The sequence below is a fragment of the Anser brachyrhynchus genome (genome assembly GCF_964034855.1).
Source record: "Anser brachyrhynchus genome assembly, chromosome: 3".
Lineage (NCBI taxonomy): Eukaryota > Metazoa > Chordata > Aves > Anseriformes > Anatidae > Anser > Anser brachyrhynchus.
Genome location: NC_137696.1, coordinates 77,119,469 through 77,135,195, shown reverse-complemented (window position 1 = coordinate 77,135,195; position 15,727 = coordinate 77,119,469). Strand labels below are relative to the sequence as shown.

General features: G+C 43.1%; 2 protein-coding genes and 1 long non-coding RNA gene across 11 annotated transcripts in view; 2 read left to right on the top strand and 1 right to left on the bottom strand.

The window, feature by feature from the left end:
* The window catches only part of LOC308193664 (uncharacterized protein), a 92,913-nt gene extending 87,863 nt beyond the window's left edge, over positions 1–5,050 (top strand). The window contains 1 exon segment of the mRNA XM_080588597.1: positions 76–5,050. Within this exon segment, the coding sequence (XP_080444723.1) occupies positions 76–189 (114 nt within the window). The 3' untranslated portion in view covers positions 190–5,050.
* CD164 (CD164 molecule) lies at positions 2,361–13,774 on the bottom strand. Its single transcript, XM_080586950.1, has 6 exons — positions 13,498–13,774; positions 11,753–11,842; positions 10,273–10,344; positions 7,721–7,846; positions 6,381–6,458; positions 2,361–5,416 (listed from the first exon to the last, which is right to left on the bottom strand). The coding sequence occupies exons 1-6, from the start codon at positions 13,601–13,603 to the stop codon at positions 5,256–5,258; spliced, it is 633 nt and encodes a 210-aa protein (XP_080443076.1). The 5' UTR covers positions 13,604–13,774; the 3' UTR covers positions 2,361–5,255.
* Positions 11,849–15,727, top strand: part of LOC308192903 — a 12,454-nt gene continuing 8,575 nt past the window's right edge. For all 9 annotated transcript variants that reach the window (XR_013949199.1, XR_013949200.1, XR_013949201.1 and 6 more), the window contains exons 1-2: positions 11,849–12,951; positions 13,039–13,256. This is a non-coding gene — a long non-coding RNA (uncharacterized lncRNA). The remainder of the gene's footprint in view (positions 12,952–13,038; positions 13,257–15,727) is intronic.

Here is a 15,727-nt window from a genome sequence, read left to right as displayed (position 1 = left end):
ACTCGGTTGCTCCACCCACCCCTGGAGTACCATGAGATGGTTGGTGACTCTCCTATTTGTTACTTATGCTTTCAGGTACCTAGCAGATGGAAGGAGAGCGCGGCAGAGAGGCCGTTACCACACCTAAATGAAAAGCCTCTTCCTACTGTCTTCCTGCAGCTACAGGAACAGAGCCTGGTCCAGAAATAAGCCTAAATGTATTTTTTAATCAGTTCAGGGCATGTCAGAAATTACCCAAGCTGGCAACCTTGAGGTAAGAGAAGCACCATTTACACACAAATCGAAGGGAGGCAGCAATGCTGCAGTGCTGTGCACATCCACTTCAACACATTTGGATGCAGTGCTACCAGCTACAGCCAGTTAACCCTCTAACCAGGTACTGGGTGATGCAGATCCTCCTCCTGAGCAACAGCAGCACTGCACGTCCTCCCTTGATGGCCACTGCAGCACAGCACAGCACGGCAAGGATACCAGTCAAAACTAAAAGGCTTCCTTTTATTGTGGTAACCTTGGAACACAGCCGTGCAAAGCACAGCTAAGTTCTCAGAGCAAAAGTGGTTTTAGTTAAACTGCTTCCCTATTGCAACCATTGAACACCACCACATCCTGCCTGGCTGCTTTTACCCCCGGAGCTTGCTGCCTGTGCAGTGAACCTCTAATGTTTAAAAATGAATCATCAAAAAGTCAGCACCTCTACCTTCCCTAGCGCCTTCTTCCCCTTCCCCCTAGAAAGGGGAAGGAGAGCAGCTCCTTGCACAGTGCTGCACTACTAGAAGAAAATGCACAAAATCACGCTCCATTATCTGCATCGCTCTCGCATGTAAACCCATTGCTTTTATAACTGAACCAATACAGGAATCAAAGCTGTTTTTCAGAGATGGGTCAGATTGTACTGCAGCTTTTGATGATGAGTTAGAATGTTAACCTACATGCCTGTCAGCATCACCCAGGTCACTGGATGCTTGTGGACGTGAGTAACAATACTCACCTCATTTATAAATAACCAAGGCATAAGCATTATTATTTCATTCAAGTTTGCTGCTACAGTACTACATTAAAACAAGTCACAATATAATCAGAATGCTGTGGAATCAGTTATTGAATAACGTGAGTTCTTTTTAAGGTATGCCTTAAATGAATAAAAGGGGGACTGATAATTATGTAAAGCCAGCTGTTGCTGAAGGAGTTTCCAAACGTGATCGTCATACGTTCCAGGAACCAGAAGCCAATTTGGAAGTAGAACAACATCCCCTGCAAGAAGCACTTACACGCCATTGCAGTGGTAAAAAGGGAAGGGATGGCTCAGGATAATCGCAGCATCTTGATATAATACTCCTTTGGGAGCTTGATACAGCAAAATTCAAAGATGAATTTTGAATGAATGCTGCACCTACAGAAGATTACCCTCCAAGAGGAGCAGTACCACAAGGCTAGTACTGTAAGAAAAAGCAATCCTGCAAAGGCTTTCAGTGCTGTACTGTGACAAATTTAATTCAGTGCTTGACTGCATGATGTAATGGATGATTTTCTGGAAGGCATAATTTTAACACATCAGGAAGCTCTAGGTTTCCTCCATTTCCATACAGCCTTTCCAGAAACAGTACTCAAGTTCTGCAGATTTCTCGTATTTGACCGAGTTATGCCACTACTACCCTAGTGACACATTCGCACTTGACTACTCACAAAACCATCAAGGTCATGATGTGGAACTACTGAGGTTAGTTCACTCAGAGCTGGTTATAGTTTCAGTCAGTGTGTGACTACAGAACTACACACCCTATGTGCGCTTTTTCAAGCATACTCTGACAATTACTCCCTAGCAAGTATCTTGTCTTTTCTGTGTAATCAAGGAGAGAAATCAGATCCAGAGCAACACGTTTTTCGTGTAGGCTAGAGATCTTAACATGAAGAAATGCTTTAACACAAACATTAACAGCTTCCCCGGAGCCACAGACTGCAGCCCTTCTTTCACCTTACAGGCAGACATCCGGTATTAAGAACTTTGCTACTGGAAAAAGGAACATTCAGCATTAGACTTAGAGGTTGTCACAGGTGGAACACGTGATAAATACCTTGTTCTGACCTGACAGCCAAAGCACAACAGGGTTAATCTAACACAGAAAATTTCATCACTTAATTGAGAGTTATTTTTTTTGAGACAATTCTAGATTTGAATTCCTACTTTTGTACACACCAAGTACAAAGTTAACAACTTCAGAGAGCTAGATCAACTCTTCAAAGATTTTGTTTTCGCGCTTTCCCCAGTGTTCGACTGCCGTAGAAAACAGTTCTTATCTCCAGAAACTTGGCAGACAGTCCCCTCTGGGATTGCTCACATGAAAGAAAGTTTACAAGTAAAATTCCATTCAACAGATTTTATTTATCAATTTGGTTTTGTGATTACAACTGTTTCAGTTTTCTTCCACTGAAGACAAAATAAACTTTTACAGCAACACTTGCAAAGAACATTCATAAGATAACAGCTTGATATTTGCACAATTGGCTTCAAGAAAAAGCCAGATAACTTGAAAAGTCACTACAGTTCAGTGCCTAAAATTGATTTAGGGGCAAATAAAACTACAGATCTATGAGCTACCTTCCACTTCAAAACACAAGGCCGAGAAAAACTGCAAGTTGTTACTTCGGGTTATTTGCTAGTACATAGCACAGAGTAGCCAATACTGCAACTTCGCAAAGGAGTAATTCGCTTCTACAGTGAGGCAGCCAAGCACAGGGCAGAGACGTACAACCCAGGCCCCCTCCCCACAAAGCTGAACAGGAAAGGACCCCAGCCCCAACTCTGGAAGCTGTGGATTACACCTCATCAGCAAGGCTAATGAGCAAGCAATGCACAACGCAGGCCCTCCAGAACACAACTGAACTGACGCAGTACAAGCTCGAGTTTCTCAGACTGGTATCTGTACGTGTCAGAGATCCTGGGTCTCCTAAAGTCTTGGAAAGTAGCCACTGCTGGCACCAAGAAAAATTTAGTAACTAAGGCAAGGTATCCCTTCTACCCTTTTAAACAAAATTAGAGGCAAAAGATTAAGCAATTTTAAGGCACTTGAAAATTATTTTCGTTTGCTTTATCAGTGTATTTTACAACCTAAATCAGAATCAGCATAGCTCATGAATAAGCATTTTAGCAACATATTACATAGCAACAACTTTTTTTGGTGGCAACGTCTTCCATGCTATGAAGTGTTCTGTAGCATTTTTCTGCAAGTTTCCAAAAAAATAGCCCTTGGAGGCAAAATATATATATATATATATAACACACTACGAATACAGTTTGCTTTGCTGAGCTGAGGAGAACTCTGTCACACTTTAGGAGAGTATTTTGCTCACTTCAAAGCACAGAACACAAGCTCATGGATATCTTTTTAAACAAAGAAAGGTAATAAAATAGTTCTGAGATAGGGAAAGGAGAGATTAAGTGATTTCACAATAAGGCCAAGGATAATACCATCTAACCCACACACACTGTTGCTGGAAGCTGGCTGCTCACTTCTGTTTTAATAAACCTGAGCTGATTGTCTGAGGTTTGCTTAGAAAAACCACAAGCTCATGAACTCAAGGATACAGTACTGGTGAATAACCTTTGTATTTTGTAGTAATTTGAGTTTTCTATGCAGCACAACAGAAACAATGCCATTCAAACCAGAACATAAGAAAGCAACACTGTGCACTTACGTGACTTGCAAATGAAGTGCACTTGATTTGCTTCGTGTCTAAGCTACGCTGCCATGACTATTACCTATATTAATGCTATCCTTTTGTTGCATTTCTGCCAAATTTAAGTCAGATCAGAGCTAGTAAGACAGTACTACAGATGATCCTGAAATTGATGATCAAGCCGTATCATCAAGAGCTACTCTCAAGTGCTACACCCACCATTTCATTTTATCTTTTACTTCAGTTTTTCCTGTGGGGTTATCTTTGAGGGTCTTCAAGTAGGTCTACTTTGGAAATGACGTACCTTTGCTTACACTCAGATCACAGGGGTGATCCAGCCAAGGAGGGGAAAAAAAAAGAAAAGCATTTGGCTGAGTAAGTTTCCTTAACCAGTTTCCTGCAGGGTCTAACAAACCTGATACCAGGAATGAGGCTCATGGAAGATACAGCCCTGACACTACCAGGACTACAGCAATCCTCTGACTACCCTTAACTGCTCCTGCAGCAGACACAGGAAAGTTAAAAAAAAAAAAAACTGAAATCAAGTTGCATTTGAATAAGATAAGTCAGGATTTCCCCAAACACCAGTATTTCAAGTATAAATGTAAATCGTTGCCTGTTCACACAGGGAGTGAACTGTACTTACTCTATCACTTCAGTTTTATGGTCTTTGCATGCCAGAACAAAAAGGTAAACGACTTACAGCTAGTTTCTAGCTGAACATTACTGTACCATACTCCCTTCACCTGCAAACAAGGTCAGCAAGGGACAGTTATTCAAAGCAGAAGATTTTGAAACTGGAATGCTTAAGTCACACATACTCCTTTCTCCTATATAAAGCTAGTACCTAATAAGTTTTATTTATCTTTGATAGGTGGGACGCTTTCACAGCCTACTAATTTTTAGTCTTTTAAGGCACTAATCTTCACTTCCCCTTTACGAGCATTATCCATACATCCCCTCTCCACCTGCAACATTAGCTGGAAAGGGCACGGGATTTCTGTTTGGAATGCATTATTTTATCAGGCAACCTTTTTTTCCTGTTTAAAAAAGAAAAAAGGGTTCTTTGATTCCACTATGTCACTATCTACTTCTAAAATTTTGTACAGCTTTCTAGCAACACGCTATGTGAGCCACAAGCTAGAATAAATGGTATTTCACTCCCTGAAGTCAGTCACCAATAATTCACATCTTAATAAAACTGAAGGGATACTGTATCAAACGTTGATTAAATCAGCTTTCATAGGAAGTCATGAGATTGTCTACTCAAGACAGTGTTGCCACTGAGTAGGAGACTTTGAACATCTACATTTGGTGTATCAAAAAAAAAAAAGTCCCACATCAGCAGCCATTAAAGAAAAGACAGCCATTAGAACCCATGCAGCATATTGCAAGTAATCCTGTTGGAGAGATTCATATTACCTCTTGCCAAGTATAATGTTGCAAAAATATTCTTTTGAAGTCTTCTCTTAGAAATTTAAAGGATATTATGAACTGCTGTCTTCCATGAGCAACAGAAAATATTTTGGTTCAGTGAACTACAGGTGTTGGGCTACTAGTCCTTTATAAAGTGACAGGTCCTAAAGTGTGTGGTAGTTTCGGTCTTTTGACCTGCAGAATTTGTACAGAAAGAAAATAACAGCCTGCAGACCCAGAACAAGGACAATTCCACCTATGAAACTGGCAGCATCAAATGTAGACTTGCGTGAAGAAGGTGCAGGAGTCACAGTAGCATTTGTACCTGTCAAAGGACACAAAGCAGTTTGTGAGTGTACAATGCTTACAACTTTACAGGTTCTAGCATTGGCTTGCTCCTATTAAGATTACTCAGACATGACGTTTGAACACCAATAAAAACAAAACGTGAAAGTAAAGGTATGCCAGCAGCTGCATTTAGGCGAGTGATACTGAAATTTTAATTAAGCAATGTTTGTAAAAAGATAGAGATTATTTATAGCCAAACTGCTTTGGACCTCAGTACTGAGCAAGTCCCAGCTGGACATTTGTACCTCAAAAAGCCAAAGTTTTCCTCCTTTCCATAGTATAATATGGATATGGTCAGTCAAAACCTATTTTCCAATTTTTCCTGCTTGCTATTTTTTTTTGCCTAAATTTGCATTATCTTTCATCTATCATACTTTACTCCAGAAATTATGCTTAAAGAACTCAACTGAAGCCAAAACACGTGAATCTAGAAGTATCAGCCATCTGCTGATGGCTAGTTTTGAAGAGCTTCACCTCATTAGTGCTTTTAATGAAACAGCATGTTCAGGTCTAATGCTGAAATGAAATACTACAACTTACTTATTCCCACCACTGGATGCACGCCCCTATACATACACTTTTTTTTTTTTTTTAAAAAAAGGTATCCCATGCTACAAGTGAGAAATAACACATCTTCCAGAAGTAAGTCCTGCAGCTGAGTTTACTAATGACTTTCAGACATGCTATTAGAAGTGACCAGTTGATTTAGTTTGACCAACACGTTTCTGGCACTTAACGTTTCACCATTTCACCAACATTTTCGCCTTGCTAGTCAGGCTATTACCTTGCTACATACATGCATACACACACACACACACATATATATATAACCTCAGCAAAATTAAATTTGGTACAACATCAAAAGTGCCTTTCAGGGCAACAGTAAGTAACACCAATTTCTAAGTGTTTTATGCTTCAACTATACTGATAATAGCCATTACCTGGAATACTGGTTGTTGTGACTGGAGTAACGGTGGTTGTAGGCATAGGAGCATGTGTAGTTGCATTGGTGGTGTTAGCTGTTTGAGAGAAGAAAAATTCAGACAGCATGCACATATCATAAGCTTCAAGAGCAAAGTTTGCAAGTATTTAAGTTCTTAAATAAATGATTTGTTTTGTTTCAGCAAGAATAGGTTTTGATCTCAGACTGTACCCAATGCTATTTACATGTTCAGCTGCACGGCATTAAGCCAAGTTTCTAAAACAAGGATTTTTTTCCTTTTTTTTTTTTAAACTTACAGCCTGACTATACCATTGTTATCCCAATATTTCAAGGCTCTCCACAAATCAGAGTGGATCTTCACCTAGGCAGAAAACCCTTCTTTCAAACACTAACATAAATGTTATTTCAGTAAGAATCAGGACAGCTGCCTCAAGACAACTGAATCTGCATCAAGGCCAAGGACTTTCACTAAGTGGCCTTTAGAGTCAGTCAGTATTTATTGTACCTAAGTAATTAAATGCACTATCTCTAGGCAGGAGATAAACACAAAACACCAAAAAAACGTTTCCTAAAAACACTAACTGCCAACATCATAATTGGAATATGCAAACGCTTCACCTGTAGCTAAACTGTCTCCTAAAAGCTCTTCACTTAATATGGAAATCTGGCTCTCTGACCTTCCCCATCCCAAGATTAGTATTACTAAAAATTAGTGAGTATTCTACTACGTACCTAGGACAAATGCCAACATTTGTTCATTTACTGATAGCTAATCATCACCGCTCTGTACATTAAGCTGTTATGAGCATAATCAAGTACAGCTCTTGTAACCCCCCAGCTCCTTTAAAGATCAGATACTTTTACAGACAAGATCTTCAGAACCTGACTGTTAAGATGGCAGCGTGTGAAAGAACAGAAGCTTTTGGACTGGGCAACAAAAAGTCAAGCTCGTAAGAACTCATGATTTGTGGAAACGACTAATGTAATTCACACAATTACCACTGAGCCAATTCTTAATTATATTGGAAGGAAAAAATTCTCTGTCATGGTTTATACAATCCACTTCTTCCAAGCCTTGAGACCATTCCTGTATTCCACACTTCAGATGTTAAGCAGTCATGCTACTACAGTGATCTGCAGAAAAAGCCCTTGTCCTCGTTTTCCTTCACTAAGCCCTAGCTTACTGCCATTCGATGTTGAAGAGAGGCCAACGGAAGCAATCCTAGCAAGGTATACCACATTATAATTGCCACTACAGTTTCAAGTTCAAGCAGCAGTTTACTAAGTGATCCTATGCATCCACTCATCACTTCACCGGGTCATACTCCTTCATATTACCTATAGTAGGATGAGCCGTGGTAGCAGAAGTCGTGGTGGTAGCATTGGAAGATGCTGTAGTAGAATTGGAAGGTGGTGTTGTGGTATTGGATGACGGCGTAGTAATGGGAGGAGCAGTTGTAGGAGCTATGAAAGAATAAAAAGTTACATTAAAAACATCAACAACAGTATTTAACAGAAGAACAGTAGCAGGCTGAGTTTTAGGGACTCTGAATTCTTCTGTAGTTCTGGTTTGTAATTTCTAACCAGTTGAACTAACAATCTTTTGAACTAAGTACAAGTTGCATAAATGAATATGTGTAGACTTTGTCACAGGCAGTGCAATCAACCCAGTGTTCAACCTCACAGTGCAAATTAGAATGCAAGATCCCTGTTGACTACAGCAACTTAGGCTCCTCAAAGCAAACAGAAAGTAGAACAGCCCTCCTGGACAACCATAAACTGCGTAGGCTTTACACAACACAAAAGTAGGTAATCAGTACTGCTTCCTGACCTCACTGCTCAGAAAAGCAAACCTGACCTACCAAGGTCAACCAGAAAGCAGAGTGGTTAGACAGCTGAAGCCAGGGGGGATGGGAACTAGGACATCCTCAACACTTTGAGAGCCTCTCTTCTGAAGGGTGTAGCTAGTATAGGCGTAAAAAAAAAAATAGCAGGAAAACCTGCGAAGCCTTCTACAACTTACTGTATTAACCAAGCTAATCCCACATGGACAGCACTTGATCACACTATGAACACTCACACCTGAGCTTCCTGAGGGAATACTATTATGTCCAGAAGCCTTTAGAGCTCAGAGTCATTTAATATTTTTTGGCATCTTGAAGCAATTTGGCATGGGGGGAAACCAGAGCAGCCTGATTCTAGAGAGACATCAGAATCTACGTCTGGCCTCAAGCCAGTTTAGGTCCACCGTAACATACTTCCATGTCAACCCCCAGAGGTAGCGCTGAGCCATGCCACTGGCTCATTAAGAGCTCCCATCCATCCACGTTAGTGATTGACATCACTAATTTAACTCTTCCATGGCGCCTATTAAAACCGAACCCTTGCTTGTACAACAGGAGGAACCAGCCACAGCTGGGGAGTGGGGAGGAGGCTGGTGACGAGAGCTGGCATCCTCCCTTCCCCAGCCACCCGTCTCAGAGCCGACTGAGCTCCGCTGCCTTACAGCCAAGGACCAGCACCAAGTCACCCAGGTACTCCTGCCCCTCAGCCTCACAGGACGGACAGGTGAGGCACAGGACTACTGCCACCGTACCCATTTACAGCCCCGCTGTCCACTGCTGGCTAACCCACGCACAACACTAGGCCTGCTGTAACCATCCAAGTCAAGCTGTTTGGGATACACCGCCTTCCAGCTGCCGTGGGTAATGCAGAGCTCCTCTGGCATACAGGTCCCTCTGTCCTACTAAGGTTCTCTGCTAAAGGTTACAGCGAAGCTTTATTGAATATGCAGAAGCTGAACACCATCCCAATAGCCTCGCTACAAGTTTAACACGAACAGACGGTAGGAATTCTACTCTTAGGTATAGAACAAAGCATTTTAATACCACGCTACTTTTGGAAAGCACTGAAAAAATATGATGTTGTAATTTTCCACCGATTTTAACTCCTGATTTAGACGCAGTTGGTACTGGTACCATTTTAGAAACAATACAGAAGTTCAAGTCTGGCAGAATTACTTCTGACTGGCCCCTACCACCACAAGATAGCCTACAGCAGCATGGGAGCTTCACCTTTGTTGGCGCGAGCCAACATCTTCCAACAGCACTCCTGAACTCATCCACATGAGCATTAAGAACTTTTTCATTTACTGTTCTGCATCTTAAAACCAGAAAAACCGATTTTAAAATCCATTTCTTGCCAGCTTTTGGAAGAAGATTAGGGGGGCTTTCACTAAAGTAATGTTCTAGATTTCATCTGAATTATTCATACAGTGCAAAGCACATTTACGGAACAAGCACAAATTAATGAAAAGCATAAGGTATATATGCAACCAAGCACATGCCCAGCAGGAAAGTTTTACTTTATGCAGTTCTGTGACACAGACCCTGCATTTCAAGGCTGCACAAAGAGCTCTGCAAGTTAACAAAACCGGTAGGTTTCAAAGTTTCCCCCCCCATTTACTACTTCTCAGGCAAAGCAGAGAATTTAGCACATGAAAATTTTTGTTTAATATGAAACTTACTCTCTTGAGGATAGTGCTAAGCTCCTAAACACCTCTGAGGTGCTTCTAAATAGGATAGGCTGTATCTAATAGGGAATTTCACCCATTTTAATACAAGAAAACAGGGCACTAGGTGAGGAGACACATCTATTAAAATACATCGAGCTTATTGAAACAACAACAGTAGCAGTTACTGAACACGTAATAAAATTGTGTATTTTTATGTCACATCATAGGTTTATGCTGGAAGCAAAGGGCTTATTTACATACTTGTGCAAGCGTACGTAAATTGTAGAAGTCATTAACAAAGGTCACCACATTAAGGAGTTGCAGGTGAGACTGCTTCACTTTAAACAACCTGGAAGCAAAATATCTAAGTACTTACATGAACACTCTTCAAGCGCACATTCGTTATACATTGAGCTATTTACTTCTGCTCTTTTTACACAGGTATAGTCTGTCAGAAAAGGAAAGAACAAGTTCAAAATATTCTTTTTTCTTAAAAAAATACTTTAAAAAATGCTTTTTTTTCTTAAAAAAAAAGTTCTGCTACTGTAGATATTTTTAAATGCTAATAAACTGTTCTCAGGATAAACTAAGTATCTTCTAGCTAGGATAACATTAAAACCACTTCAATATGCAGGACCTCAGTCTTATATTAACAATTAAAAGTTAGAGAAGTTTTAGTATATTCTTTCACTAGTTACTCTATTGTTCAACATTTAAGCACTATACATACTTGGTTAAAGACCATTTTACGGTAACAGCAGAGCTTGACACTCCTTTATAGCCTATAAAGATTAGGCAGTGTTTCTACTATTTGTGACACTTTTCAAGTTAAATATTTTGCGTCTCTATGGAAACAGTATAGAATTCTTACTGTCTTAAATTCTCCATGCAAGCAGAACTTAGTTCCAGCTTTTCAATGGATCCCTGACCTTGTAACTGTTTAAGACATCCGTTTCTTGTTCATTGTCTGCACTTTCCTCGACTCAGATTTCTTCTCTGCCCTCAAAGAAGTTACTTCAAACACCTGAGAGATCTGCCTACTGGTCAGACAGCGCACCTTCCTGAATGACATTTGTACCGGACAAGTAACATTCCAAATTCTTTTCATCAGTTCTGAACCATCCTCAGCCTTCATACACAGTCTATCCATAAGAACATTATTACAGCCAAGCCGTTCTGTTTTCTTATTCTACCTATATCCACCTCACTTAAAAAGTGTATGCGATCCTCCTGAGGACTACTTCTGTAGCCTTCATATGCCTTTGTCAACAGCAGCTTTATCTCCTCAACAAGAGGTCACCTAGAAGTATTTACATCCACCTCCCCTACAATGTGGAAAACAAAGTTCTGAACGAGGCCAGCTAGTGCTTTGTATTCTTTTTGACTCTACTACGTCCCCTTCGGTGGGTTGCAACTCTTAGTTTTAGGAACACTACTCTTAACTTATTTATGGATTCCTTTCCCTTACTGCATTTCAGTTCAGGCGCAGTGTCTGTGACCAGGTCTATGGCACAGCATCAAAAGGGGCTGCACCGGGATGCACCTGCATGTCACAACCCACTCGTGACCTGACCCCTTAACAATAAGCACAAGTGACCAGTTTGTTCTGCTGACATTCTGGAAAACATTAGCTTATCAGCAGCAGATTCAAATCAGAAACCTTACAAATCTGGGCTTATTCTGAACATTTTCAATTGTCTCACAGAACTTCAAATTTACTGGATAACAGATACAAATTATGAATTCATCCTCCACTGGGTTATCAAACAGAACAACATATTTGCTGTAGTGAACATTAATACAGATAAAATATATCTAGTTGGATTAAAGGATTCGCATCATGTAGTCTTCCTTACTTGCATCTGCACACTTGATCCACTGGCAGCCTGTTTCACGTGTGTCATTGCCGTTACACGAAACACAGGTAGAAAAGTTTCCACAGATGTCTGAAAAGAAGACACAGATACACTGGTTAGGTCAAAATTAGCACTGTAAAGACAGCAACTTCACCCACAGAAACAATCCTTAGATGGATAATCTCTCATATATGAACCTCCTGGGTTAAGGCACAACCATTCTCACTGAACTAACTGCTCCTAAAAGCTACAATTTGTAAATGCATCTGACGAGACACAAATACATTTCCCTCCCAACACTACTGATACTCCAAAACCAGACCTCACATATACACTAAGAATATGCCTCAAATAACCTCTAATTATAGTGAGCCTGGACAGACAACAGAAAATATACTGCTCTAATCGAAGCTACCAAGGTAATTCATTGAAACCTCCCATGGTAAAAGCTTGGTTCCTTTTGATTATGTATCTGTTAATACAGCCAGCTATAAAAAAAAAAAAAAAAAAAAAAAAGAAGAGAGAATCCTGCAGTAGAAAGCAGCTGATTTAAGGGAAATAAAGACACCAGCTTAGAGGACTTCATATGCAAATGCACATAAAAGAAAGCAGAAACAAAGTCAATCTATCCCCAGTTTGATCATAGCAGAAGCCAGCAACCTAACCAGTCCGGCTGCTTTTTTTAATGTCAATCTCAGCCACACATTGTCCTCTCAAAACCACAATGTCAACACATCCAGTGTCTGGATCAAACAAATTCTCCCAATCTACAATTTCACTGCATTAGTTTTGATTAAGACTTAGTCACACACTCAGCATATTCAGAAAACACACGGCTCTTTACACCACAGCCTCCAACACATTCCACATACATTTCCACCTCCTCCAGGCACCGATGGATGACCTCCCGTCTCTCTCTGCTCTGCTCACCAGCGAAGGGAGCTTGGCTATTCATGGATTTTTGGCAATCGAAACAACCAGATGATAACCAGAAAGGCATCAACTCTCTACCTTCAGTATCCTGGTGATTTGAATTACGCCTGAATCCTGCTGGACGTTCTGTTGGGTATGGCAGGATCGGGCTAGAAATACCGGTGATATTTCTTTACGTTTCTTAGAAGCAACGAGATGCAGTAAGATCTTTGCCTGTTCGTATCAGTGAGGGAGGCGACAGTCTCAACACGGTTCCCTTCCAAAAGGTGCCACTTAAACCACTCCATTGGGTATATGGCCATTCCTTGCTAAGAGATCCCAGATAAAAGCTTTTTTTTTTTTTTTTTCCCCAGGTAACAGGCACAGACTCACGTCTGACAAACAACCAACGTTCACCTTTGGAAATCCCTCGCTGGTACTCAGACTAAGACCTGGCACAGCCCACCTGCAGAGACAGCAGGCTCATACCCGGCGCCTCGGGACTTTTAGTTTCCCTTCAAACCTCTCCCACCCTGCCACGGGGAAGGAGCAGCCTTTCACAACTCCAGGACCGAGAGACTTTGGGCACACGGTAAGCTTTCAGAAACACGCTGCCAGACGGGTTGTTCCCCTCCACCACCACCACCCGCAGGGACCCCCCCGGGGGGCCGGGGCAGCCCTGAGGGGCCCCGCTGGCAGCCGAGCGCCCCACAGCGACGGGCACCGGGCGGGGCGGGGGAGGGGAGGGGAGGGGAGGGGCTGCCCCGTCAGCAACGGCCGGGAGGGGAGGGGAAGGGGGGGGGAGAAAGGGGGGGAGGGCGCGAGGCACTCACCAGCGGGCTCCTTGGCCTCACGCGCCCAACGGCTCCGCGCGCCGCCCGCGGCGCAGAGGGCGGCCAGGCAGAGGGCGGCCAGCGGGAGCGCGGCTCCCCGGCCCATGGCGGCGGTGGCGGCGGCGGCGCGGCGCTGGGTGGCGGCTCAAGCCTTGGCGGCGCTTCCCTTCTTCCCTTCCCTTCCTTCCCTTCCTCCCTTCCCCTCAGCCCGGCCGCGCTCCGCTCCCGCCGCCGCCGCGCACCCTCTGAGCGGCGCCGCCGGGCCCCGCCTCGCCCCGGCCGCGTCACACGAATGGCAGCGCCCCGCCCGCTGTGAGGGGGCGGCCGTTGGAGCCGTGAGGGCGGGTAACTGCTGCTCCCACCGGCGCCGTGCCCCGTCAGCCCCGGCCGCCCGTCCCGGGGCTTCTCCTCTCGGTGCTGAGGAGTTTTCCCCCTTCCGGTGTTATTTTTTTCCCCCCTCTCGGTCCTTTCTTTCCCCCTCAGGCAGCGTATGCCCTCTGCAAATAAAAATGTCTGTCAGGCTGCCTCAGCGCCTTGTGCAACGCCGACGCAGGCAAATGTTGGGAAACCGAGGCAAACAGTTGTGGTGTTCCTAACGCAGGAGAGCCCGGCTAGAGCTGCAGAGCAAACCCGGTTGTGGTGCTCATCTGGGAAAGGTGCCGTCGGAGTGAAAGGCGAACAGAAAAGATTAAATCGGGAAAATTCTCCCGTTTCTCTTAAGCATGAGCTGGGCTTGCGCACAACAGAGGAGGAGACTGCCAAATAAACTTCTAGCTTAATCTTCCATTTTACTCTCTTGCCAGAAGGTGTTGTATTGCCACGAGGCCGATACAGCATCAGGAGCTCTCATACAAGCCACCTGTCGGGATTACTGGGCAAGGACTGCAGGGTCTGATTTTGGGGTGGTCCTGTGTGGAGCCAGCGGTTGGACTCGATGATCCTCGTGGGTCCCCTCCAACCAGGGACATTCTGTGATTCTGTGACTGCTGATAACATAATTTGGGTGAAGAAGCTCTGTGCCATCATGTATTGGGATGTGTAGGATGGATAGCACTTTGCCTTCCTACAAAGTCTCACAGAGAAAACAGAAGAAAAAAGAAAACAGCAGACAAAATGAATTTTGTGGTATAAAGGGGCACCTCCTAGATGCTGTGGTGAGATGCTCTGACATGTCCTGTTGGCTGTGAATCCCACGGCATTCCAATTCCATTCAGGAAAGTGACAAAGGTAGAGAAGTCACGCCACCTCAGTGACCTTTCGATCTGCACATGCCAGTGTGACACAGTTCGGTTATTCCCTCAGTATTATTAGAGTTGCTGGCTCCTTAATGAGAAGAAATAGTTTCCACATCCATTATTTAAATACCGTGTTTCTGTTACGACTTTGAATCAGCAGCATGTAAAATAAGTTGCGGAGCAGCATAAATAGATATTGCAGCACTGCTGAAACGGCAGCTGAAGCCGGGAGTTCCTGATGGCTCCCGCACATCCCTGCTGGCCGTGCTGCAGGGGTGCCTGTCCTGCTGGGACAAGGACCAAGGATCTGCTGGCATCCTGCCGGCTTTGATTCACTGGGTCAGTCCCTCATCATTTCACTAGGCATCAGGCGTTATTTGAACTCGGGTTTTCCCTTTTTGCAGCTCTTGGGGGTTATGATATTCAATGTATTTTCAGCAGTGAATAATAGGGTGTTTTGTGTTATGAGGCACTGAGTGGCAGTCCAGCAGATGTCCACAGGGTTAACACAGGTTTAACAGGCGTCTTGCCTGCTGTGACCTGTGTTTCATGAGGACAGCAATCCTTTTTAAACTGCAGATAAATAGGATATATGCTAGATGTGCTTGTTAAAAGATGATTGATAAAAAATAGTGTGAGCATATTTGGAAAACCGGAGAGAAAATGAAGTGAATTAATCCAAACAGACCCAAGACTACCAGCAGGGCAAGAATTACAGCTATAGCTTGTCTCCACAAGTGAGTGAAAATATGTCTGTCCTGTAATCCTGGGGGCTGGTGGGATTCCAAGTGAATGATAAATGTGGTTTGCCTGTTTTTTCTTAAAGTCAGCATCTCGGGACTTTGTTGAGGAATATGGTCAGCAGGATCACGGCAGTCGGGGTTGTTGTTGTTGGATTTAAAATACCAGACTCATCACTGTATTCATTTCTTGTTACGCCGTTATATACTTAGTGGTCAGTAAGGCATTTACCTCTGCTTTGAATGTCAGGACGC

Coding starts and splice junctions, on each gene's coding strand:
- CD164 (XM_080586950.1), bottom strand. CDS start 13,603: ATGGGCCGGGGAGCCGCGCTCCCGCTGGCCGCCCTCTGCCTGGCCGCC. Junction 10,345..11,752: donor GATCAAGTGTGCAGATGCAA/GTAAGGAAGACT, acceptor CTTTTCTGACAG/ACTATACCTGTGTAAAAAGA. Junction 5,417..6,380: donor CACAACAACCAGTATTCCAG/GTAATGGCTATT, acceptor GTCCTTTGACAG/GTACAAATGCTACTGTGACT.